The sequence below is a fragment of the Pelodiscus sinensis genome, chromosome 5, assembly GCF_052426305.1.
Source record: "Pelodiscus sinensis isolate ZL-2025 chromosome 5, ASM5242630v1, whole genome shotgun sequence".
In the NCBI taxonomy this organism is placed as follows: Eukaryota; Metazoa; Chordata; order Testudines; family Trionychidae; genus Pelodiscus; species Pelodiscus sinensis.
The window spans coordinates 131,106,354-131,133,018 of record NC_143056.1 but is presented as its reverse complement, the minus strand read 5'-3'; the positions used below and the strand labels follow the sequence as shown (position 1 = coordinate 131,133,018).

The 26,665-nt window shown below is 55.2% G+C and overlaps 1 protein-coding gene across 11 annotated transcripts; it reads left to right on the top strand.

The window, feature by feature from the left end:
• On the top strand, window positions 1-26,665 carry SRCAP (Snf2 related CREBBP activator protein). 11 transcript variants are annotated; one of them, XM_089778883.1, is made up of 33 exons: window positions 1-156; window positions 2,676-2,908; window positions 4,405-4,644; window positions 4,982-5,167; window positions 7,602-7,742; window positions 8,179-8,413; window positions 8,717-8,973; window positions 9,238-9,328; window positions 9,464-9,553; window positions 10,210-10,365; window positions 10,448-10,701; window positions 10,778-10,955; window positions 11,245-11,381; window positions 12,975-13,144; window positions 13,238-13,430; window positions 13,948-14,084; window positions 14,504-14,690; window positions 15,007-15,176; window positions 15,395-15,726; window positions 16,016-16,306; window positions 16,396-16,560; window positions 17,350-17,574; window positions 17,786-18,097; window positions 18,179-18,426; window positions 18,707-19,050; window positions 19,293-19,495; window positions 19,652-19,821; window positions 20,077-20,273; window positions 20,389-20,503; window positions 20,705-20,833; window positions 20,918-21,100; window positions 21,503-21,586; window positions 22,230-26,665. In XM_089778883.1, exons 2-33 carry the CDS (start codon window positions 2,864-2,866, stop codon window positions 25,530-25,532), a joined length of 9,168 nt encoding a protein of 3,055 aa, XP_089635009.1. In that variant the 5' UTR covers window positions 1-156; window positions 2,676-2,863; the 3' UTR covers window positions 25,533-26,665. The 11 variants fall into 11 exon arrangements, with proteins under 11 accessions (XP_089635009.1, XP_089635008.1, XP_089635007.1 ...); XM_089778882.1 differs by having other exon boundaries at window positions 8,717-8,994; XM_089778881.1 differs by having other exon boundaries at window positions 8,717-8,994; window positions 9,449-9,553.

Below are 26,665 nucleotides of genomic sequence, written 5' to 3'. Positions count from 1 at the left end.
GGCTGGAATGGATTATTTGTTACCTCTCAGGTGTGAAATGTGGGGGAAGTCTGGACCCATGCCCCCATCCTGTCCCATCTTATTGCAGGAGCAGTCTTCCCCGGGAAAGAGAAACCGTGGAAGTGGAGTCTGACGAGGAGTTCTCAGCTCACACAGGTATGGTTGGGACATGCTGTTTGGGTGGCTCCGGCGTTGGTCCCCTTCTTGGAGGACACCAGCAGCATAGCATTGCCCTTTGCAAAGGAAGCTTTGGATGTTCTCCAGAGCTGTGTCATGTTCCACTCCACAGGCAGGAGCATTTCAGCAAGTGTATCCTTCCCCCTCTTTGGAATCCCAAATTAGAAGGTGATGGAAAAACACAGATCACTGGTTAAAAGGGCTGAGGGACTCGATGGGCAGAGGTTGATTAAACCACTTGGATTCCCTGTGTCAAACTGAGAATCAGCCTAAAGTTTTCTCCTAGCAGGAAACAGAAGTATTTTGAACACAGTGCATCTGTCTTGTTCTGTTGTTGTATGCAACCTAGTGCGGTGGGATTCTGATTTGTGACTCATGCATCTATGCTGCTGTAATAATAGCATAAATAAGATAATTTTTTAGTTTCAGTTTCAAACCTCAGCCCTAGATGCATTAAAATAGTGCCTATACTAGTGATGCTGAACTTGGAAACTTCCTGATCAACTCTTCCAACTTAGCCAGTGGACTGTGTCTGTATTATGGAGTTGATACGGTGCATATCGATTAGAGTGATGTAAGAGTGTAGCTATTTAAACAGGGGACCAACAAGCTGGGTGCCCAAATGGCTTATCAGTACCCAAATGGCTACATGAAGCTTCTGGTTCAGCATCCAGAGAGCCACCTGCTGGCCCATATTGTTCTGTATCTGGGGCAGCAGCCAGCTCCTTGGGAGCAGGGTGGCACGTGGGAGCCAGCTCCTGGCACGCACCAGCTCCTGGGGAACTGGCTGCCACTCTGCATATAACTGCTGAATTTTTAAGTTATTACACGGTTAATCAATTGCATGCATTTTAACATACCAATTGTAAATCAATGCAGATTTTTTTAAAAAAACTTAGATGAGGCCAAATTTCATAGAATCGTATAACACTAGAACTGGAAGGGAGCTCGAGAGGTCATCAAGTCCAGTCCCCTGCTCTCACGGCAGGACCAAGAGCTGTCTGGATCATCCCTGACGGGTGTCTGTCTAACCTGCTCTTAAATATCTCCAGTGATGGAGATTCCACACCTCCTTAAGCAATTTATTCCAGTGTTTAACCACCCTGAAAGAAAGTTTTTCTTAATGTCCAATCTAAACCTACCTTGTGGCAATTTAAGACCATTTATCCTTGTCCTATCCTCAGAGGTCAAAGAGTACAATTTTCCCGCCTCCTTCTTGTAACACCCTTTTAGGTACTTGAAAGCTGCTATCATGTCCCGTCTCAGTCTTCTCTTTTCTAAACTAAACAAGCCCAGTTCTTTCAGTCTTCCCTCATAGCTTTTGTTTTCTAGACCTTTAATCATTTTTGTTGCTCTTCTCTGGACCGTCTCCGATTTCTCCACATCTTTCTTGAAATGTGGTGCCCGGAACTGGACACAGTACTCCAATTGAGGCCTAATCAGCACAGAGTAGAGTGGAAGAATGACTCCTCATATCTTGCTCACAACACTACTATTAATGCATCCCAGACTCTGTTTGCTTTCTTGGCCACAGTGTCACACTGTTGGCTCATGTTTAACTTGTCCACTATGACCCCTAGATCCCTTTCTGTAGTACTCCTTCCTAAACAGTCACTTTCCATTCAGTATGTGTGAAACGGATTGTTCCTTCCTAAGTGGAGTACTTTGCATTTCTGCCTAACCCAATTTCAGTGGCTGTTAAAATATGAACAAAAATTGAAATTAAAGTGTACCTTATTTTGAATTTAGTTCCTAGTTCTTGATGTTTGATTGACAGGTAGAATTGGGAGCAAAAGGCAGCGTAGTTAAGGACAAAGTTTTTCCTCGTTATAAACTTAAGAATTTTTTTTCATTAAAGATGAGCATCTACCCCAGAGCATAGAACAACTGAGGAGTCCTGACTCTGTTCCCTTTTGCTCTACCCCACTAGACCCCACTTCTCCTAGAGCCAGGGCTGGAATCTAGAGTCCTGACTCTCAGCCCCCTCCTCTAACCGTTAATCAGACATACAGGCAGTCCCCGGGTTACATGGATCCGACTTACATCGGATCCCTACTTACAAACGGGGTGAGGCAACCCCACACTAGCTGCGCCCCCCCTCCCCCCAGCAGACCGCCGAGACGCGCCGCGGTCCCACCGCCCGCGTCCTCTGCGGCTTTTCTCAGCAGACACCTCAGCTTGAGAATAAAGGACTGAGGGAAGTGAGGTGTGGGAGAATAAAACTGAGCTCTGGAGAAATGTTTGGCTAGAGTTTCCCCTACAATATGTACCAGTTCCGACTTACATACAAATTCAACTTAAGAACAAACCTACAGTCCCTATCTTGTACGTAACCCGGGGACTGCCTGTACTCCTCTATTTCTGTTGTATGAGTCTCCACAGAGGAGATGTGTGTTGCCTTCTGAATATGGACAGCCTTTGGTAGCAGAGGAGTCTCCTCAGAAGACCCAGCCAGCAGTGTGAATCCATGTTTGAGGTTACTTCCACATCTCTTGCAGGTGATTCAGAGACAGGCAGCCCCGAGCGCAGGCTGGGCTGCCAGGGGACCCAGGAGCTGGACAGCTCGTCCCAGCAGTTGCTTGACCAGAATGAGGCCGGTTCTCAGCATGCACTGGAGCAGGACGACAGCACTTCGGCCACGAGCAAAGCTATCGGGGCGCGAGGCGAAGAGCAAGGGATCAGTAAAATGCAGAGCCACCCTCCCCGACAGCACCATGCACTGCGCAGTGAGGTAGGGGCTCCCAGCCTAGCCTTGGGTCTGAGATGGGATGTGCTGAGTTGCTGCCTGGGTGGGAGAACTGGAGAGACTTGAATGCTGCTGGGAGTTTGGGGGAGGAGGAGTACTCTTGCAGTGAGCGCTGACCCCAGTGTGGTACTTGAAGGAGCTGTACTGCAAGAAGCAGGGTTTGGGATCACTCGGTGGCCATTCTTTCCCCTCAGTAAATGCTGACCCCAATGCCTAAGGCCAGCACTGGGAAAGCTGTGCTGCATGGTAGGGAGCACTCCCGCTTCAGTCAGTGCCAACCCCAATGCGAAGCTAGGGGGCACTTTTCCTTTGTAGCCAGTGCTTTCCCCAGTGCTGTGCTGGCAGTCACTGTGCTACAAAATTAGGTTGACCTAAATTATGTCAACATACAGACACTTCTGTTATTAAATCACTTGTGCAGGTGCATATTTGGCTCCTTGTGTTCATGGTACATATTCTCACTAGGAGCACTTGTATCAATTGTATTGTCACTGTGGGACGGCTTCTGAAAGCCAGCAACAGTTGGCAAAAGCAACCCAGTGTCTACGTCGCCACTGAATTGACCTAATTATATCAATGGTGACTATGCTGCTTGAGGAGGTGGTATTACTAAATCAGCATAGAGAGGCCAAATTTAAGTAAAGCCACTTCCACCACTAGGTTGATAGAGGACAGTGTGCATGGACTTAACTCTGTAATGTAAACCAGGCTTTTAAAGTTGTAAATCTTTCATTAAGACAGTGATACTCAGGCTGAGGCTCGGAACCACAAGTGGCTCTTTAATGTGTGACTCTTCGCAACCTATGATATTTAAACACCATGTAACTTAATTATTACCCTATCAAGATGTTTGTACTGTGTTATTAATCAACTGTAGTTGATAAAATAAGAATACTTGGTCATTTATTTTGCTGTAAGAACATACAGCAAAACAAAATGTATAGTACTGTAGTGAATACAAGGAATTCACGCTACTGCAGCTCTTTTGGGTAATGTTGATCACTAATTTGGCTCCGGAACCACTGAGATCTGAGTATCGCTACATCAAGAGATTTAAAATGAGTCAAAACCCCTTTCTATTAAAGCTGTCCTGGCCCTTTTTTTCAAGACTTGGAATGTGAATCTTACTGTTTTGTTCAAATTTTAAATGTAATTCCATTCTGCTTCCTTAATGTCTTCTGTAATTTCAGGTGGATATGAGATTCTGTCACTTCCTGTCCAGAATTGTTATATGAAGCTGATAAATAGAAGCCATGCCTCAACCCAGAGCTGGCTGTGCTTCAGTGCTGCATGAGGGATCCCTCTATAAACAGCCCCACACAGAGACAGCTGCGTCTCAGTACTGGGCAAGCCTTTCTTGTGCATATATATGCAGAAAAGCACTTTGTGGTCTTTAGGCTGAAAGGGCTTCTGAATTCACTGGTTCCATATGTAGCTGTGGCAGAGACTGTCCCAGTCACATCATCCTCTTTTGCCCCCAGATTGCACCAGACAAAATGACGGGGAGCAATCCTGTGTCACCGGCCTCTTCGGGGTCACCTGCCTCCAGCGGCAGCATCTCGCCGCCACATCTCACTCACGATTCCTCCCTGGACAGTCACCTGGGCTTTGATGTGCCCAGGCTGCAGAGCAAAGCTCTGGCGTCCCCGGGGGCTTATGCCTCGGACCCAGCCAGCATGTGGGACAAGACGCACGCTGAGATCGCTGAGCAGGCCAAGCATGTGAGGAGCTGACTGTCTGAAGGGTCCCTCGGCTGGAGTACTCCATGCTCCCAGGGCCATGACCCAGATTCCCTCAAGGAGTGTGGGGGGTGGAAGGGAGTGGGAGGCATGACCCAGATACCCTTAAGGAAATCTGGTGGGGGAGGGGAGGTGTAATGATCCAGACCCCATCGGGGTGCCCTGGCTAGGGAGGAGAGGTAATGTGACTCATATCCCTTCTAGATCCCTTATTCCTGTGTCACTGTGGGACATCACAATTTAGGGTCAGATAGATCTCAGCCATCAATTGTTCTGTGGGTCTCCCTGGGATCCCCGCTGACTTGGTGCTGTGTTCTAGGAGGCAGAGATTGAGAACCGCATCTCAGAGATGAAAAAGGAGGGTTTCTGGTCCTTAAAGAGGCTCTCCAAGGTGCCAGAGCCAGTTCGCCCCAAGGTGCACTGGGATTACCTCTGTGAGGAGATGCAGTGGCTTTCAGCAGACTTCGCCCAGGAGCGCCGTTGGAAGAGGGGTGTGGCCAGGAAGGTGAGCTCTACCTCTCCCTCAAACAGCTCTGGCTGGTTTATTAAGTCCCCTAAAAACACAAAGGTGGGCATGGATTATCTTGGAAATAGCTGTACCATTAGGAGCCGCAGGGCAGAGTAAATGGTGCAAACTGTGGACATTTGAGATGAACCTGTGAAAATATAACATCAAAATGTTCTAGATCTTCTAACTCACTTTTACATACACCTTGGGCTCAAAACTATGGCTCCCAAGCAGGATTCATTTCAGCCAGCATTATGCACCCACCAGGCCCCCTGGGATATCTACAATATGAGAGTCATTGAGTGTCAAATTTCGGAATTCCAGTGTAGGTCAAACCACACTGCAGGGCTGATTGATTTAAATTGAAGGTGTATAAGTGATTTTAATCAAGATTTAAATCTGCAAGCAGGTAATCTTGATTTAAATTGTTTATTTAACTCTTGTTTTGCATTTTTAGTTGTTTTCTTAAAGAAACATTTATTCTCATTCGTTGGTAACCAGTATAACAATTGCGTTACAACTAAATATACCCTAACTCTAACCCTAGCAGTGCTTGATTGGATGCAGAGGGAGCATGTGGCCCTCTTAGTCAATGTAGTGTGCATCAGCTCACAACTCACTTCATGTGCCTTTGGTTTATGTGGTGTCTCTTTAGCAATACCAGTTGTGGGAAAAAATCCACTATACAGACAGAAATCAGCAGAATCTGGCAACCCTGCATGTGGGCAACGATAAACAAAACGTCTCACGGGCCACATACAGAATCCTGATAGGCTGCATGTGGCCCTCGGGCAGCAGGTTGCACACCACTGGGCTAAGGTCATCCAGGCTCTGCATGGGAGTAGCTCCCTAACAATTACTCCCCTCCCCCCCTTTCAAAAAAAATCCATTAATTTCACACCCATATCCAACAGCCCTCCAAGTGCACACCCACACTCCTTTCCAGCAGTTACTTCCCCCTCTCTCAGCTCCTCTGTTACCTTTGACTCCTCCAAGCCTTTGCACTGCTTCTGAGGGGGGCAGGAAATGTGATTCTTTATTGTAGCTTAAATTAATTATTACTCAGAGTTCTGTATTAACATACATGGCAAGGAATCGGTCAGAAACATATTCTGAATCTTTTTTGTTGTCTGCATTATTACAGAGTTGGTGACAGGTATTTTGAAATAAATAAGCAAAATAATTGAAACTGGTATGATTATATAGTGTTATTTTGACAAATATGCAGAATTATAAATTACCGTGCTCAGAAATTTAAATTTTTGGTGTAGAATTCCCCAGGAGTTATTTAACCAAGTGTATAGTTTAACTTACATTTTTTCAGATTCTTAATTTTAACATTTATTATTGGTTAAAAACAGTGAATGATATATTTTGTTGTTTAGTAGATTTATTTTTATTATTCATGTTAAGTTCTATTTGGAAATTGCACAAAAACAGCATTTTCATGTCAGACAAATAAGAGAAGAATCAAAATATGTTTTATATGGAAAACTAACTGATTTATTAAACAAAGGAAGCATTTAGTTCACTGAATTATGTTTTTGGTCACCATCTCCTTCAAAATTTTAGAACTAGTAGATCTCTCCCTCTCACACCTAATTTTTATTCTTAGGAAAGGAAGAAAAAAAATAACTTTTCTGCATTTTCCACACCCAACTGGTTTATTACTATGAAATAACTAGTCATTCAACTGAATTAGTTGGATAAAACAGAACTGAAGAAAATTAGTCTTCAGGTGCAGAATAGGTTACTTCTGTCAAAAGTTGGTTTACCACTACAGCAAACTCTGGTTCCAGGTGCTTTGCCTGTGACTCAAATTTAGTATTAAATAGGTTTATTTTAATATAAAACCTCTAGCTAATTTAAATGTTGAAAATCTGATTAAAAAAGAATAGTGTTTTGTCCATCCAGCCATGCCAAAGAGGGTAGATATGCAGAAGGACAGGGTGTCTGTTGCAAGATAGATGTTTGCAGGTCGCCTGGTGTCAAGATAGCTGGATAGCTCCCATGTTCTGTGAGTTCAAAACCTGTCCTCAGCAGCTTTGTGAGACTGCTGGCACATTCTTCAGGGGCTTTTCTGGGAGTTCTGCCCTGAGAACAGACCTTCTGGTCTAAGAGAGAGTATTTCCAAAGGCTCTGAAATCCATCCAGGTGCCATCTGTCTGCCATCCATCCAAGCGCCCTTCTGTCTGTCCATGTTCCTTTGCTCCATCTAGGCTTGACCTGTCTGTCCTATGCACTAAACGAAAACCTTCCTGATCCTCCTCCTCAAATTGTGGCTAGTGTCCCAGCTGTTGGTTGGCAGCATGTTCCTGGGCTATAGCTCCAGTTAGAGAGATCTCCCCGTCCCCAATACAGTCAGCCCTGGGTTGGAGCTGACCCATTCCCTCCATGCATGCATCTCACCCTCTTCCCTCACCTCCTCCAGGTTGTGCGGATGGTGATCCGGCACCATGAAGAGCAGAAGCAGAAGGAGGAGCGAGCTAAGCGGGAAGAGCAGGCCAAGCTGAGGCGCATCGCCTCCTCCATCGCCAAAGAGGTCAAGCAGTTCTGGAGCAATGTGGAGAAGGTGGGTAGGGTACCCAGCACTGGAGGGAGCACCCAGGCTGGCTTTGGGCCTGGGCTTCTTCAAATAAGAATTGTCACATACAGACCTCTTTAGCCTGGTATCTGTGCCTATTTGCTACTCTTGCTTAGGCTGTCGGGTTTCTCTGTACCAGCATCTCCTGCTCTCTGTTGCTTCAGCTTGAGCATCAGGACTCTCTAGCCCTAGGTCTCTGCCTCTTCACTGCTTCAGGGTGGGTTTTGCTAACACGGCATCTGGTATCAATCAGCAGAATAGTCATCGGAGAGGAGATTTCCTTTTGCCTCTCAGGTGGGCCATAGTAGGAAGGGTCTGCAGAAGCGAGTATGACAGTCTTAACAATATGCTGCCTATTGAGACCTCCCTCTAACTCTTTTCTTTCACTTTGATGTCCCTCCCTGCCCTGGCCCTCCATTGGCAGGTGGTGCAGTTCAAGCAGCAGTCTCGCCTGGAGGAAAAGAGAAAGAAGGCCTTGGACCTGCAGCTAGACTTCATTGTGGGCCAAACAGAGAAGTACTCAGATTTGCTGACTCAGAGCCTCAACGAGACTTTTCCCATTGCCAGCAAGACTGGCTCCTCCTCCCACATCAGTTCCTCCCACGCTGGCTCCACCGCGTCCAGCCCCCCGCCACCCACACACCTCACCGATGATGAAGGTAGGGAATCAAAGCACCCAGCATCCCATTTCCTGCTCACCTTGAGCCAGCCAGTCCTCCCTAGACTTAAAGGTCTTGAATCTTTTTCCCCTGAGCTAGCTAGTCTCTCCTGGCCTGGGGTTGGATTGGAGCTGGCACGCTCTAAAGAGAAAAGATTCCATGTCCCATCCTCTGAGTCTTCCAATCCTGTCCGCCTAGGGCCCAATCAGCTGCTGACTCCTAAGGGGAAAAGGCTCCAGATCTCCCAGGGTTTCCCACTTGCTGTCACTGCCCCAGATTCACCCTCGCTTCAACCTTCTGCAGATGGGGACTTCCAGCCCCATGAGGAGTCAGACGATGAGGAGACGATTGAGGTGGAGGAACAGCAGGAAGGGAACGACTCGGAGACGCATCGGCGTGAGATAGAGCTGCTGAAGCAGGAGAGTGAGCTGCCCCTAGAGGAGCTGCTGCAGTCCCTGCCTGCCCAGATCCTGGAGAATTCCTGCATCACTGCCCCCTCTACCTCCAGCTCCGAAAATGAGGAGGAGGAAGAGGAGGCAGCGGGGGAGAGTGAGGAGGAGGTAGAGCAACAATCGAAGATGGTAAAGCTGGCTGATGGGTGGGTCAGACCTGCCAGGGAGGCTAAGGGGTTTGGTGATCAGCGACAGTCTGGGAGGTAGGAGCTGGGACACTCCGACGGAGGCAGCATTTTGCTCAGAGCAAGCACCTCCCTTCCAGTCCACTGTCCTGGAGAAGGGTAGGAGGGCTTGGAAGGGCCAAAGCTCTCCTGGTGCGGAAGGGCCTGGCCCATCCTCCTCTCCAAGCCCTGTTCTTCATGCCTCCAGCAGGAGAAAGAAAAGTCTGTCATACAGAGGAACAAAAGGCCGTGGAAGCCTGACAAGGAGGACGAGGAGTTCACAGCCAATGAGGAGGAAGGTGAGCATAGCAAGGGATTTGCTGGTGTGGCTAGGTTCTGGATGGATGGGAGGTGACCTGGCTGCCGCTGGTGGGGCTGATGAATTGACAGGACTCTCCCCAATCTGCATGGTAATACAGCCCCCTTTCTCTCAGCTGAGGATGAAGAGGAGACAATTGATGCTGAAGAGAAGCTGGAAGGGGACATGGATCACAGGAACGAACTGGATGAGTTGGCCCGGGAAGGTATGGAGGGGGTCTGTGGAGAGCATGTCTAGGAATGGGCTGGGACAGGCCTAATTGTCCTCCTACCTCTAGGATCCTTCCCTGTCATTTAACTGAACGGGTGATAGAGGTTTTACCCACCCAAGCTCGCTAGGGGATGGAGTCCTCCGGAGTGTGAAGATCTCAGGACAGGGTAATAACCCCAGCAGTGGAGCCAAATCCAACACCTTGGGATGCCCCAAATCTTTATCTGGCAGATTTATTCTTGGAATCTCATGTTGAAATCAGTCCTTGCACCTTCCCCTCAGTGCTGCCTCATTCCTGAGCCCTGAAGGACCAGGCATCGTGGAACTGGACTGACTCCAGCCCCAACATTCAATGTGGCTTGGGTCTCTGAGGGACGCAGGTTCACTGTTCCACCATCCCCTGCATTATGTCATCTGCGTTCAGAGAGCACTTAAACAGGTCCCTGCCTGGCCCCATAGGCTGGGATTTGGTAGCTGGTGCTCAAAGGAACCTCTCCATTGCAACCCGCAGCCAGGTCTGTCCTGTGCTGGCTGCGTTACAGATCTGGAGAGACATTTAGTCCCAGGGCGCAGTGGGACATGACATCACCCTGCCCGATCCCAGCCTCTACACATCCCCAAGTGCCCTCTGACCCAGTCGCTGTCTGGCAGGGGAACTACCCATGGAGGAGCTGCTGCAGAAATATGCTGGCGCCTACGCCTCGGACTTTGAGATGGATGAGTCGGACAGCTCCTCGGGTGCCTCGGAGCCCAGCACCTCGGAGTATGAGGAAGAGTCTGAGGATGAGGACCACAGCAGCCAGTCAGGTATGGAAGGAGGAGGTGGTGCGGTCTGAGGCGAGAGTGGGTGTCTTAAGGCAGTGCTTATGCTGGCTGGATCTTCTCCCAGACTCCACCACAGAGGAGGAGAGCGAGGAGGTAGAGGAGGAGAGCCAGGAAGAGGAGGATGCCACCACTGAGGAAGTGACGACAGCAAGCCGGGAGGAAGACTTTGGTGTGGAGTATCTGCTGAAAAGGGACGAGGATCGGGGAGAGGGGGGCAACGACGCAGCCCCTGCCCTGGGACCCAAGAAGGAGATCACGGACATTGCAGCCACTGCCGAGAGCCTTCAGCCCAAGGGCTACACCCTGGCCACCACCCAGGTAAGCAGGACTGCAGTGGGGAGGGGGCTAGAGAAGGGGAGAAGGCAGCAGACTAAGCCCCTCCCCCATTGTGCAGGTGAAGACGCCTATCCCTTACCTGCTGCGGGGGACCCTACGGGAGTATCAACACATCGGCCTGGACTGGCTGGTCACCATGTACGAAAAGAAGCTCAACGGGATCCTGGCGGACGAGATGGGGCTGGGCAAGACCATCCAGACCATCTCCCTGCTGGCTCATCTGGCCTGCGAGAAGGGTGAGGGGGTGGGACAGTCCTTCCTGGGCAGCTCCATCTCTGCTGGGAACAAGAGAGGAAGGGGGAATCCTGCATGGGTGGGGACAGGTTACGTGGGCCCAGATGCCTGGATCGCAATAGCCACCTTCCCCACAGAGAACCTCAGAGCTGAAAGGCTGTGGAAATGGAGCTCCCTTCCCCAGGGCTGGCGGAGGCTCATTGGCAGGGGCGTGCGTGTGGCAGTGACTGCCGCGCCAAGGTCCCTGAGCCTGCAGCTTGAGAGCAGCTCTGCTCTGTGTTGGTCCCACAGGTAGCTGGGGTCCCCACCTGATCATCGTGCCCACCAGCGTGATGCTGAACTGGGAGATGGAGATCAAGCGCTGGTGCCCCAGTTTCAAGATCCTCACCTACTATGGGGCGCAGAAGGAGCGCAAGCTCAAGCGGCAGGTGAGGAGCCCCTTCCTCACCCCCAGTGCACCCAGCAAATGGGATACAGGACTGACTCTCCACAGTGGCTGAGGGTTGTCTGCTCTCCCTGGCAGAGGGGGGTGAGTGTAATAGTCATACAGACTGAGTGTGAGAGCCCCAGATGAACCCAGCCAAAAACCTGCCCCCACATGCTGTAGAGGAAAGGGAAATCATCTCTCCCAACCTAGGATTCCTGCCAGTCTGACCTGGGGAAAAATTCCTTCCTAGCCCCACATATGGTGATCAGTTGGACCAGCCAGTCAAGTAATTTAGAGAGACTGTGTATGTGTGCGCCCTGGCTGCCCTCCCATGTCCCATTTCCAGCATGGCCATCCCCAGGGCTCTACAAATAATGCAATGTACTCGCCCATGGCGAGTAGATTGCAACCCGGACGAGCCGGGTTCTGGCGTTCTGCGCATGCGCAGATCGCCGGACAGCGCAGCTGGCGAGCAGGGTTTGCCGCGATTCGGTGAGCCCTGCCCATCCCTGATACTTCAGAGGAAGGCAATGATTAAAGCATCACAGAAATGGAATGCATGGTGAGATCGTTTCCTGACCCCTGCCAGTGGATAGCTGAAGCATGAGCTTTAGGAGCATAAGAAATCTCCCTCCTGTCAACACAAGCAACCCCATCATCTCCCTTAGAACTAATGAAGATTTTTGCTCCCAGAACCACTGGGAGCTGCTCCAGAACCCGTTAGAAACCTAATTTCCAGATGGAATTTGTTCATGGCCAGTTTATAACCATTTGTTCTTAAGCCCGCCTTGCCCTTTATAGCTCTTCACCCTCCTTGATATTTACTCCTCCCCCAGCATATTTATACAGCTTAGTCAGATCCCCCTCAGTCTTCATTTGACTAAGCTAAATAAGCCAAGCTCTTCCAGCTTTCTCTGGTGGGATCAGCCCTCCATTTGCCTGGTCATCTTCATAGCTTTTCTGTGCACCAGTTCTGGTTTGCATTCATCTTTCTGGAACCAGAGCTGTGCACGGTTTCTGTGAAGGTCTTACCCGTGCCCTGGACAGGCATTAATACTTCTCCCTCTCTCTACTGGAAATGCCTCTCCTGAGACTTCTTAGAATCACATTTGCCTTTCTCACTGCTGCAATACATTGGTGGCTCAGTTATTCTGTGATCAACCCACACACCCACAGCTCTCCTCTCTTGCTTCCAACTGATGAGCTTGTAGCAGAACTTCTTATTAGAGCTGAGGTGCAGGACTCTATACTTTGTTCTACTAGATTTAATCCCATCTCTGTCTCTGTCGGTGTCAGGGTCATCCAGCACTTCTAGTGTAATATTCCAGTTTTCTCTATTGAAGTGCCTCCCGGTTCTGTATCGTTAGAACACTCCTTCTTTATGAGGAGGCAGGCTTCTGCAGGGTCACACAGGATACTGGCTGGCTTGGAGGGAGCAGGGAGACAGACATGAAGCCTTTACCCTTTGAGGTGCCTGCTCCAGTCTGTTCCTGGACAGTGGACCTGCTGGTTTGGGGATGGGAAGGGGATCTGGATGGTCCATCCTTTAGGGGCTCACAGCCCCTCCCAGTGTAACCCAGCTCCCCTCCTGCAGGGCTGGACCAAGCCCAACGCCTTCCACATCTGCATCACCTCGTACAAGCTAGTGCTGCAGGACCACCAGGCATTCCGGCGCAAGAACTGGAAGTACCTGATTCTGGATGAGGCCCAGAACATCAAGAACTTCAAATCCCAGCGCTGGCAGTCGCTGCTCAACTTCAACAGGTGGGTACCTCTAGCTGAGGGCGGGGGGCCCCTAGCCCAGCATGTCCCAGTACACTCACTGCTCTGCCCTGCCTTTCCCCATGTCTCTTCCAGTCAGAGGCGGCTGCTGCTGACGGGCACCCCCCTGCAGAACAGCCTGATGGAGCTCTGGTCCCTCATGCACTTCCTGATGCCCCACGTCTTCCAGTCACATCGCGAGTTCAAGGAGTGGTTCTCCAACCCACTGACAGGCATGATAGAGGGCAGCCAGGAGTACAATGAGAGCCTGGTCAAGCGGCTGCACAAGGTGAGAGTCGGAACTGTGGAGCTGCTGGGGTTTGGGGCTGGTTTTGAGGGGTGGGAAGCAGGGGCTATTAGGAATCAGGCCTGGGATGGGGTCTGCAAGGGACTGGGGTTGGAAGAGGAAATGAGTCAGGATCAGGATGTGGGTGGTTTGATCCAATGCTCAGAGCAGGGGTGACAGGCCTAGTGGTCAGAATTGGAAACAAGTCAGGAAGTCAGTCAGTTGCTCACACAACTTTCTGTGCTGCTTGCTGCTTTGAATAGTACAGTTGGGCCAATCGGTGGGGGCTGGGCATTGTCCACAAGCAGGATTCTCATAGGTCATGCCTCTGTGAAGGGTCAGAGTTCTGCTAGCCTCACTTCCCGTAGGGTGGGGGATGCTGTCCAGTGGGGACCAGGGTGTGAGGGCAGACTTTCCCTGTTGGGCTGTGCGTGGGCATTTCAAGCTAGTGATCAGGACACCTGGGACCGTTAGGGGCAGGGCTGGCTTTCAGACTGATGCCTCTGCCCCACCCCGGCAGGTGCTGCGGCCCTTCCTCCTGCGGAGGGTGAAGGTGGACGTGGAGAAGCAAATGCCAAAGAAATACGAGCACGTTATCAAGTGCCGGCTGTCCAAGCGCCAGCGTTATCTCTACGATGACTTCATGGCCCAGGCCACGTGAGTGCAGAGGGGACAGGACACTTGGGTCTGACCTGGTTTTTGGGGTGTGGGGTAACTAATGGTTTAGAGAAGGGGGGGCTGGGAGTCAGCACTCCTGGGTTCTGTCCCCAGCTCTGTCAGGGAGTGGGGCCAGATCTCAATTCCAGGGATTGCATTCTGCTGCTCTGAATCCTGCCCATAGTTTCAGTTGGACACAGCTTCCTGTCCCAAACGGCTGTGGTGAGTTGCTGTGTTAATCAGGCACTGCTCCCTAGCCCTGACTCAGATCCCTGTACAGTGTTCCCATGCGGTCAGCACTGGGTGGCTGAACCCAGGGTGGGGTTGCTGTGTGGTTCTTACATGCCTGTCAGCCCAGAAACGCAACGTGTGGTAGCAGCCAGGAGCTCTAGCTGACTCTGCTCTTGGTTTCCCTTCAGCACCAAGGAGACTCTGGCCACGGGGCATTTCATGAGTGTCATTAACATCCTGATGCAGCTGCGGAAGGTGTGCAACCACCCCAACCTCTTCGACCCCCGTCCCATCCACTCGCCTTTCATCACCGAGGGCATCTGTTTCAGCACCGCCTCCCTCGTTCTGGGCGCCCTCGAAAGGGACCCCTTTAAGGCAGGTGCCCCCAACCTTCCAAGGGAGATGGGACAGGGGCTTTCTCCTCTAGGGAACATCAGCTCCAATGCAGCCACAGGGCAGGGGCTTAGCTGGCTAAGAGAAGACAAGGTGGGGGGAGGGGGTGATATAGGGCCATTCCCCTCTAGGGGGAGCAAAGAGTATTGGTTTGCTTTTGTGGCCATGGCAGAGGGAGCGGGGGGAATGGCACATGGGTCCTTTCCCCTTCCTACCAGCCCTGGTGTTGCTCCAGAGGGAATCATGAGGAGCCATGGGGAGGGCTGGTCCTCTCCTAACTGGGCTTGGCCCCTTGCAGCATGTGGACATGGGAATTTTCGACCTCATCAACCTGGAGGGGCGTGTGTCCCGCTATGAGGCCGACACCTTCCTGCCGAAGTGGAAGGTGACAAGGAAGCTAATTGAGGAAATCGCAGAGTCCCCAGACCCTCCGCCCAGGCCCAAGCCTGTCAAGATGAAAGTAAACAGGTACTGCAGCCCCCCACTGTGGATCGCTACGGGAGGGGAGGAGGCTGTCTTTGGCTGGGGATCTCAGTGGGGGATGGGGGATGGTTCCATAGCACAGAGTAGGAGGTTGGGAGGAGACCTGGTTTTCTCTAGAGGGGGAGGCCTGGATTTGCAGGAGGGTCAGCAGGGAGTGGTGAATTCCCTTCCCCCTCACACTGTCTGTGTCCCCCTCCCTGCAGGATGCTGCAGCCGGTGCCAAAGCCAGAGAACCGGACCGTGGTGCTGGTGAACAGCCCTCGCCCCATAACCCCCTTGCAGAGACCTATGACTCCTGTGCTGCCAGAGGCTCTGGCCCCCATGCACCCAATGGGCCCCGTTCTCCCAGGGCCCATTCAGCCGCCCTTACTCCCTCACCCTATGGCCGTACCCGTCTCGCTGCCCTTGCCCCTCCCGCCGTCCCCAGTGCCGGTGCCTCCCGCTGCCAGGCCACAGGGCCCAACACTAGTGCCTACGCTGAGCCAGAACAACGCTGCTGCTGCCGTGCTCCAGGCCCCGGTGTCTGCACCGCAGGGTAAGGGCCTTGCTCCCGTGGGAGGGGTGGGGTGGGGCTGAGTTCCCACTGGGATCCTCTAGGATGAGGCCCTTGCCTCTGCTTGAGGCCTGAGATACCATACTTGGGAGGGTGTGGCCAGGATTTCCCCTCCCCTCTCCTTTTTGGGATGCAGGGCCTGGCCAAGTAAAAGCTCCTTGGCCTCTTTCCCAGGCTGGCGGAGCTGGGCTGGTAACCTCCTTGCCCTTCCGTGGGCTGCGTGGCTAGGCTGGCAGACTCCTCTCTAACCAGCCCCTCTTTCCTCCCGCAGTCCTGCCTACACTGATGCCTGCGGCCCAGCTGGTCCCAAATGCCCCCCAGCCTCCCGTGCTGCCGGCCCCTGCTGCCACTGCTGCTGCCTCCGCCCTCAAGCCTGGGCCAGTGCCAGCCCCCGCTGTACGGCTAGCCGCCAGCCCCCTGAACCCTGGCACCATGGGGGGCATGATGAAGCCAGTGACAGTCCATTCCACCACCAACACCCTGCCTGGCTACAGCTTCCCAGCCACCAGTGCTGTGCAGCAGAGACTGCTGCTCTCCCCAGACATGCAGGCCCGGCTGCCCTGTGAGTACAAGGGGCGCTGCAGGGAGTGGGGGGGAGGGTGGTGGGTGCCTGGCCCCTCCCTGGGAACTGACCCCGTCTCCTCTCTGCAGCGGGCGAGGTAGTGAGTATCGCACAGCTGGCCTCGCTGGCCAACCGGCCGCTGCAGAGCGCCCCAGGCAGCAAGCCCCTCACCTTCCAGATCCAAGGCAACAAGCTGACCCTGACGGGCACCCAGGTGCGGCAGGTCACCATGGCCCAGCCCCGACAGCTGCAAAGTAGGTAAACCCCTCCCCTCCCTTGTGGCCCAGGTACCTCTGCCCTGTTCCCCGGGATATCTGTAAAATCGGCCCCCACGCCCCATCCCAGAGGTGGCTGCATCTCAGCAGTCCCTGAGTATTGAGAGCCTTAGAGCCCTCTCCCTGCCCCACTCACTCCTTCCTCTGCTTCCACCATTGCTGTCCTCACTGCCTCTCACTCATGCCCCGTGCCCTGGCTGCTTTCTCGCCTGTTCTCCCCACGCAGCCAGAGCTCTGCTGGGGGCTGCTCAACACTGTCCTTAGACCAGGCAAGCCAGAGTGGAGGGAGAGGTGTGAGTGACGACAGCACTTGGGGGAGGGGATGGAAGAGCCCTGGTGGTGGAGTAAGAACAGATCTGCAGCGCAGCCAAGGGAAGATGCAGGGAACTGAGGAGCATTAGGTCAAGGGGAACCAAGAGGCACTGATTGGCGGGGAGCAGAGAGGTGCAGGATGTGCGGAGGGATACTGATGGGGTGGGGAGTGGAGAACCAAGGTGAGCAGGGAGCAGAGGGGCATGGGAAGGAAGGAAGGAGGGCGGGGGAGACACAGATGGCCAGGGTGGCATCCCTCTTAGCTCCAGCCGTCTCCGCCCATGAGGCGTCTGTTGACCCGAGGGATAGAGCAAACCTCTGAGCCTGCCCTGCTGTAAGGCCCCAGTGCCGGCCTGGCTGGGTCGCAGCAGGCAGGCGCACAAGGGACCGGGCTGGGCGTGTGCGCGCTGGTGGGGAAGCTTGCAGGTACCAGCTGTTCATGCTCTCCCCCTGCAGGGAATGTAGTTCACCTGGTCTCGGCCGGGGGACAACACCACATCATCAGCCAGCCTACCCAGGTGGCGCTCATCCAGGCCATGACGCAGCAGAGTGGGCAGGCGCAGGGCGGGGTGCAGGCCATGGCAGGCCCCCAGCCCACCACCATCCTGCCCGCCACAGCCTCTGCCACTACGGCAGCCGCCACGTCAGCAGCCATCAGTGTCCCCATAGGTGCCACACAAGGTGAGTGCCAGCGGCCTGGGGGCAGAGCACGGCGAGCAGAGGTCAGATTCCTGGGTTCTGTTCCCAGTTCTCGGAGCAGAATGGAGCTAGTGGGATTGAGCAGAAGGGGCTGGGAAGTAGTGGTCCTGGGTTTTGTCCTCAGCTGTGGGAGGAGAGTGGGGTCTAGTGGTTCACGTGGGCACGTGTATAACCCGGTTTTCCTTGCTCCCAGTGCCCTCCTCGGTGGTGAACAGCTCTGGGGTGGTAAAGATTGTGGTACGGCAAGCCCCACGGGATGGCCTGGTGCCTGCCCCAGCCCTCCAGCAGCCTCCCCGCCCAGCTACAGCCACCTCGACCACCACCCTGCCTACCCTACCAGCTACCCTGATGGCACAGCGAGCCCAGCTCCCTGTGGCACCCATCCCGCCCGTGCGGCTGCCCACTCAACCGCTGGTTCCTGTGCGGACACCCACCCCACTCCAGGCCCTAGTGCGGCCCATGATACGGGTAGTGCAGGCACCAGTGCCCAGCATGGAGCAGCCAGGTAAGTTTGTCTTCTCTGCCTTCCTAGTTGGGGTTCTGTGCCCTAGGACTCGCACTGATCCCACCTGGCTTTCCTCTGCAGCACCAGCGCCACCTTCTCCTGTCCCGGCGGCCCCTCTCCCCAACCCTCCTGCCACCACCATCGCCACTGTCAGCTGCCCCTCGCTGGCTCTCCGGCCCGCGCCTGCAGCTGCGCCCAGCCCAGGGCCCAAGGAGGAACCTGAGACACTAACGCTACGCTCCACCACACCCACCCCACCACCCCCATCGCCACGGGCCCCACGGCACAGACGGCAGCCCCCTCCCCCGCCCCGGTCACCCTTCTATCTGGTGAGTGAATGAATGCTGGGACTGAGTGGGGAGAAGAGGGAGCTGAGCCTGGGTCAGAGTGGGCAGGGGGAGGGGCTGGGATAGCCCAAGCTGGACTTAATGTGGGGAGGAGGATCTCCATGTAGTGGGACTGGGATAGGTCTGGACCAACTGGGCAGGGGAGGGGAGAGGGGAGCTGTGCTAGCCCAGACTGGGCCGGATGGAAGGGGGAGAGTTTTGGGGCTGGGGAGGTGTCCCGTAGTAAGCCCTGAGGCCTGTGTGTCTGTGGTCCTGGCAACAGGAATCACTTGAAGAGAAGCGGAAGAAGCAGAAAGAGGAGCGCCTGGACCGGCTCTTCCGCCTCAACGAGCAGCACTGCAACCTGGCGCCCATCTACGGCACTGAGGTGCTGCGCCTCTGCACCCTCTTCCCTCCCAGCCCTGCTGGGGAGCAGGAGGAGGAGGGGCAGGAAGTGGCCCCCAAGTTGGATGGCTGGAAGGGGGCCAGCTACACCCACTGCTACGTGGCGCAGGTGCAGCGGGACCCCCAGCACCTAGAGGCGTACTGGCAGCGGGCCACAGCCCTTGCCCAGGCCATCCTGACACCCCAGCAGAGGGTTGAGCAGTTGGCAGACATCATCGAGAGGTAATGCCTCCCGGCGGCGCGGCTGGGCCCCTCTGAGGACCAGGGATCTGGGGCAGCTGCCTTGGGAAAGGGGTTAGAACCCAGCAGCCCTGACTCCCAGTTTCCTGCTCAGCCCCACTGTAATCCACTGACTCCCCCTCCCCTCCCAGAGCTGATGATGGTGAAGGCGTGTCCACAGTCCCCCATGCTTGCTGTTGTGCCACGGCTCTTCGCACCCTCAGCCCTGCCTGTTGTATCTGCAGGTTCATCTTTGCTATGCCTCCCGTGGAGGCACCTGCCATCACCATTCACACCTCTCACCCACCCCCGTCACTCCTGCTCCACCAGGCCATCTTCAAGGAGACGCTGCGGCGGGAGATCTCACCCCGCGCCAGTGGCCTGCATCGCATCGTCTGCAACATGCGCACCCAGTTCCCTGACCTCCGCCTCATCCAGTACGACTGTGGTATGTGGGCCCCTGGCTGACCCAGAGGAGGGCTGGGATGCAGGGAGGCTGAGTGAAGGGGACTGCTCAAGGGAAAAGCAGAGGCTAGATTTGTTCTTGGTTCTCCTTCACCCTCTGTCTTGCTGGTCTGATCAGTGTCCCCTTTCCTTCCTGCAGGAAAGCTCCAGACCCTGGACCTGTTGCTGCGACAGCTGAAGGCCGGTGCACACCGTGTCCTCATCTTCACCCAGATGACCCGTATGCTGGACGTGCTGGAGCAGTTCCTCAACTACCATGGGCACATCTACCTGCGCCTGGATGGTAGCACCCGTGTGGAGCAGAGACAGGTATCTCCATCTGCTGCCTTTCCCTCGTGTCCATGTCTTGTGAGGCTTCACTCAGCAGCCAGGCTAGAGGCTCCTCAGAGCCACCCGGTCTCTCCTGCTGGTCTCATCCACTTCACACCAGGTCTCATCCACTTCACTTCCTTCCCAGAACCTGGGGGTCCAGACTGAGCCCTGCTGCTGTACCCGGTGCCACTAGACCCCACCAGCTCCATGTCCTATCTGCTACCCCTGATTTTGGCTCCCCCTCCCTGGCAGGCGCTGATGGAGCGTTTCAACGCCGACAAGCGCATCTTCTGCTTCATCCTATCAACACGCAGTGGAGGTGTGGGGGTGAACCTGACGGGTGCTGACACGGTGGTGTTCTACGACAGCGACTGGAACCCCACCATGGATGCGCAAGCCCAGGACCGCTGCCACCGCATCGGCCAGACCCGTGACGTTCACATCTACAGGTCTGCTGTGTGCCCCGCATCACCTGCTCTGTCTCCTGACAGCACGTGTCCTCTCCCAAGTTATGAGGCTGACGCTGGCCCAGTGGGTAAGTTTCCTCTCTGCCTCCCCGTGCAGGCTGATCAGCGAGCGGACAGTAGAGGAGAACATCCTGAAAAAGGCCAATCAGAAGAGGATGCTGGGAGACATGGCCATTGAGGGAGGAAACTTCACCACAGCTTACTTCAAACAGGTATCTCGCCCTGCTGAAGCAGTCGTGTTCTCTGCTTCGTTGCAGCCCTCGTGGACTTGCAGCTAAGGCAGGGCTAGAAGCTGAAACTCCTTGCCAGAACCCAGGAGTCCTGACTCCCTGCTCTAACCCAAAAGACCCTACTCTCTTCACTGAATAGGGGGACACTGGTCTGTGCCTAATCTGGGTGTATCTGCCCCTCAGCAAACCATCCGGGAGCTCTTTGACATGCCCTTGGATGAGCCGGCCAAGAAGGATGGGGAGGTCCTCACCATGGCACCAGAGGATGAGGAGGATCCCATGGCTAACAAGCAGACCCAGATCCTGGAGCAGGTAAACCCCACCCAGCCATGGGGAGGGCAGGGTTTCCCTCCGCTCTGCTGCCTCATCCACTGAGGTGAGTGTGTCTCGTGGCAGGCGCTGTGCAAGGCCGAGGACCCTGAAGACATCCGGGCGGCTACGCAGGCCAAGGCTGAGCAGGTGGCGGAGCTGGCCGAGTTCAACGAGAACATTCCCTTAGATGCCGATGAGCGGCCCAGCAAGGAGGAAGAGGAGGAGATGTCTAAGGCTGAGCAGGAGATTGCCTCGCTCGTGGAGCAGGTGCACCTTGATTCGAAGGGGATCCACCTTGTATCACCTCACTCATCTTGTTCCTACCCCCTATACATTAGTGTATCTCAACTGTGGGAGCATTGCATCATGGGAAGGGAGTGGGTGGCTGTGTCCTTGCTGCCCCCTGCTGGAAGAACTGAGCCCTGCTCTTGGTGGATAGGTTCAGAATCTTACAGACTCTTCCAGCAGACCCCTGGGTTTCACCAATTAGATCGGCCCAACATTTCAGGGCTCTTGGGTCCTTTTGCACATAAGAGTCTTGACTCCCCGCCCCCTGTTGCTCTAACCCAGTATGCCCCACTCTTCTGCCAGAACTAGGGATAGATCCCAGGAATCCTGGCTTCCCAAATCTATCTGGTCACTCCTGTGCCTCGTCTTCTCCCCCTGCAGCTCACCCCCATCGAACGCTATGCCATGAACTTCCTGGAGGCCTCCTTGGAGGACATCAGCCGAGAAGAGCTGAAGCAGGCAGAGGTAAATGTGACCCCCTGGAACTCTTTAAGTGCTTGAGGCGGGGTGGAGCATCTCATCATGGCTGGCCAGAATGGCTTTGGCAGCACTTCCAACGTTAAGCGCGTGGCCCTCCACATGCAACGCAGCTTCGGTGGTGCAGCCGCACAGCAACCATCTCTTAGGCTGTTGTGAGCCCTACACCCCTGGGCTTATAACCTTTCATGGAGATGACACTGGAGCACCGGCTGACTGGTGGACAGGGTGGCCACGGGGCACCAAGGCATAGTGTAAGCCTATCTAGATCAGTGTCCTGTCCCCCTTGCTGCCTCAGATCACACCCAGGGGCCATCTAGCTGGGTATCCCGTCCCCTTCACCATCCCAGGTCACAGCCACAGGGTTATGTGGCTCCTTGTATCCTGTTCCAGATCATGCCCATGGGACCATCGAGGCACAAGCATCCCTCTCATATTCTGCCCTGTACCTCGCCCTTTCCCTGCTGCCCTAGCTGAGACCCATGGGCCAATCTAGTCCAATATCCTGCCCTGAATTAGGCCAATGGGCCCATCTGACTTTGTGTCCCACCCTCTCCTTGCTGCAGTGGCTCAGAGCAGGTACTTTGGCTGCCTAGCATATGACTGCTGTCTCTCCCTCCCCCCCATCTAGGAGCAGGTGGAGGCCGCCCGGAAGGACATAGACCAGGCCAAGGATGAGGTGGTGTTCAAGCTGCCTGACGACGAGGATGAGGGTAGGCTCAGTGAAGAAGGCTACATGAAGAAGAGCAAGAAGGCCAGGGTGCCCAGCCGTGCATGCCCAGAACGGGCTGGCACGCGCATGAGTGAGCGACTGCGGGGCACTCGCCTCTCCCTGCGCGAGGCAGATGGGGTGGACACCGAGTTGCCCCACGCCCGGCTCCCAAGCCTGCGCCACCTGCGGGGCCAGCATGCCAGGCTGGAGTCTGAGGAGCCAGAAGATCACCTGTCCCTGGTGGCCCAGCACACACGTGGCGCTGCCATCCGCAGGGACCTGGTGCGGGAGGAGATGCCGGCTCTAACCCGCAGGGCTGTGGCCAAGAGGGAGGACCCAGGGAAGGTTCCAGGAGCTGGTGAAAGGATGCTGCGGCCCATTCATCACAGAACAGAGGCTCCCATTGTTGGGGAGAGGGTACTTCGGGCCTCCCCACAGAGACCTGAACCCTCTGCCACCGGGGACAAGTTGTTGCGAGGCACCCATCAGAGAGCTGAGCCCCTGGCCGCTATAGAGCGGGTGCTCCGAGCCATCCCTCACAGAGCAGATGCCCCAGTACCTGGGGACAGGGTGCTACGAGGCACCCAGCAGAGAACAGAGTCTCTGGCTACCATGGAGCGGGTGCTGCGGAGTGCGCCCCCAAGAACAGATGTTCCAGCTCCAGGGGACAGAGTGCCCCGGCCAGCCTTCTTCAGGCCAGAGGTGGCACCTGCTAGAGAGCAGGACCTGACTCCCGAGACACCGATCACTGGGGCGAAACTTCTCCAGCTGAGACCGGAGGTAGCACCTGCCAGAGAGTCCTCCCAGTCAACACTTCCAGCTACTGAGATGGGGATGGCCATGGGAGTGCCAGCCCTGGTAGGGCATGAGAGCACAGCATCCACAGAGGAGCCGGCCTCGAAAATGCTCCCTGCTGAACATGTGCTGCAGATGAAGCCACCACTCTTTGGGGAAGAGGTGCTGGGTTCAGTGGAGCTTGTGACTAGAGAGAAGATGGGGAGCACAGAGCTGTCTTCTGCCTCAGAGAAAGTTCCTCTCCCAGCCCCCTGTGGACTGGAGATCCCAGCCCCTGACAAGCTGGTGCCAAGCCTGGAGACGCCAGCTTCTGGGGAGGAGACACCTGAAGAAGCCAAGGGATCCCAGAGCAAAGCCAAGGTGGCCCAAGAGCTGGCCCAACACCCAGGGGAGCTGCATAGTGTGGATGTGAAGAGGGGGGAGCCAGTCAGGCATGTCCCAGAGGAGCTGGAGAGCCCAGTGCCTGATGGGCCTGTAGCAGAGCTCCCCCTGGAGATGCCCACCCATGGTGCTGCTAAGACAGGGATCGAATCGTCCACTGCTGAGTTTTTCTCCACCACAGAGGACAAAGTCCCAGGAGAGGCAGAGCCCCAGCCAGCCTGGCCTCTCATGGGCCCCCTGAACCAGCCTGTGGAGGCTGCCAACTCCCTGCCTCGACTGAAAATGCCTCCCCCCAGCAAAGAGCAGAATGGGCTAGAGAGGCCTTCCCCTTTCTCGAATAGCCTAAGCAAGGCCCAGCCCCAAGACCTGGCCCAGGACTCCACAGAGCCAGCAGAACTAATCAGTGGTGGCAGCGGCACCCTGAAGGAGATGCCCAAGAGGGGTCTGGGGGACCAGGAAGGCAAGCCCCAGCACCCAGATGGAGTGAGTGCAGCCTCTCTGGAGCTGGGGGAAATGCAGTCAGGGACAACCTCCTCTTCGGACAGCCCGTCGCCAGCAAAAACACCACGCCGGCGCACCAGTGCTGATGTGGAGATCCGGCAGAATCACCAGGGCCAGGATGGCCCAGCTGCCAAGGTCTTGCGCAAGCTGCCAGGCCGCCTGGTCACTGTAGTGGAGGAGAAAGAGCTGATCCGGCGCCGGCGCAACCGCGTCCACAAGACAGATGCCACTGGTAGCACTGTGGTGAGTCCCAGCAGCAGTTCCGCTCACAGCATCTCAGAAATGGAACTATCCCCCTCTGGCAAGGAGCTGCCGCTGCTCCGTGACCTGCCCGCACGCCGCAGGATTGAGCTGGAGAGTCGGGCTGCCAAGGAGAGGGGAGATGAGGGCTCTGGTCTGGAACTGCCCCCCAGCCTGCCCCCGCCTCCCCTCAAGCGTAAACGGGGTCGACCCCCCAAGAACAAGTCTCCAGAGCAGCCAAGCCAGGGAGAAGTACAGCTACCACCTGGCACCCACGTGCCCCGCATTAGTAAGCCAGAGATCAAGACTCCAGAGCCATCCTCACCCAAGACAAAAACCCTGGAGCAGCCATGCAAGGGGGAGACATGGCCACTGCCTAGCACCCCAAAACCACGTGGCCAGAAGCTGGAACCTAAGGCCCCCGAGCCAGCCTCTCCAAGGAACAAGACAGAGAGCAGTGAGAATGATTCCCCCTTGGAGAAGCGCCGGCGGGGCCGGCCCCCGAAGACACATTGGGTCCCTGCCGCTCCTAGCACTGAATCACCCCCAAAGCGCAAGCGGGGCCGGCCCCCCAAGAACCCAGCTTCCCCCCGTGTTGAGACACCAGCCCCTCGTCCTGGCTCAACCTCAGACCGCGACACATCCACTGAGAAGGAGCCGCCCCCACCTGGCCACAAGAGAAGGCGGAGGAGGAAGGAAGAGCCCGGTCCGGCCCCCAGTGAGAGCTCGTCAGATGGTGAAGAAGCCCGGCCCCTCACCCGGCTGGCCCGGCTCCGGCAGGAAGAGAAGCTGGAATCAGGCAGTGAGTGCTCGGCCCTGCTTCCATCCCAGAATGCAGCCCCTAAGCCAGAGCCAGACGGCACCTCCTCAGGGGAGAGCAGCATGTCAGAACAGACCCCAGCTCGCTCCACCCGACAGCGGCCAGGCAGCTTGATGCCACCACTGGAGCAGGAGCATCAAAGGCGCAAGCGGGGGTGCCTGTCAGAGGGTGGCAAGTCATCCGGGGCTGCTGGCTCTTCAGAGGAGGAGGGAGGTGGTGAGTCGGAATCATCGGCAGAGTTGAGCGGGGAGGAAGGCGAACGGCAGCCCAAGCGCCAACGCCGCCACGCAGCCCGAGCCCCTAGCGGCAGGAGACGGCAGTGCCCCCAGGGCAGCTCGGCTGACCGAATCCTGCGAAGTGCTGCTGCCACTCCAGCCGGCAATACTCGCTCAGCTGCTGGCGCCCCCACGCCCTCGGCCACTGCTGCTCCTGCTGCCATGGTTACCTCCTCGCTAAGTATCAGAGGCCGAAAGCCCAAAACGTGACCACAGCCTGGGAGATCCTAGAGTCACTTCCCACTGGGATAGATCGGAGCTCACCTACCCACCCACCCCCATCCCACCCTTCTCGGGCAGCAGTCCAACCATGCTGGGCTTCCTGCATCCCTGCCACCCCGTCTGGACTGCTAAACCACTACTTGAACTCGGGAGGGGCTGGTGGCAGAGCTGTCCGATTTCCCCTTGCCCCAATACACGCTCGGCTCTGTGGGCACAAGTTAACCCAGCTGCAAGGTGCGGCAGCTTGGGTGACCCTGCTGCTCCGGCCCTGGGGAAGACGTGTCTCAAGAGGGAAGGGGGCTCTGCTCCCTGACATCATGGAGCAGGCAAGTGATGTGTGTGGCTCCCCCTGGTTCTGGGCACGGGGTCAGCTGAGGGCCTGGCTGGATTGGCCCAGGCGTTACACATCCTTTTTTATTTCTATTGTCTTGCCCAATCCAGGCCTGGTTCCAATTTCCACTCCTGCCCCACCAATGGAGGGAGCTCCCCTCTGATTTCTAAAAACTCACCCTTTCTTTTTAACTAGCTTGGGTTGGTTTTTAACTGACGCGACCAAATTGGTGGCCTCCCACTCCTACCTGGGGTTCTCGATTTCCTTCCTGCTCTTCCATGCAGGAGCCATGTTGTCAGGCTGTTGCAGCCAAATGTGGCCACTGGGGACAGACTGGAACACGGGGTGCAGCAGCCCCGAACACACAGAAGACATTGTCCTCTTTTTAATTATGTACATTTCAGACTCACAGCTCCAAGGACTCTTGGGGCTCTGATTGGTTGGACCCTAACCCCTTGACACACACAACCCCCCACCTTTCTCTCTATGTACAGCCCTTGTTGTAAAATAGGTTCTTTTGAACATAATCTATGCAAAGGTTATTTTGTATAGGGGAGTACACCATTCCCCCCTCCGTGGCAGGACTGGGGGCAGCAGCTGTTGTCTGATGGTTGGGGGGGTGAGCGTGTGGTTGGGGCACAGGGGGTGTAGGAACTGGGGGGAGGTGTTCCCATGGAGCTGTCTTTCCTACTGAAGCATGTTCAGAACGTGTACAGAGGTCCGATGTAATCTTTCTTCAGAATAATGCTATGAATAAAGTGTTTAAAAAAAAAAAAAAAAGAAAAACCAA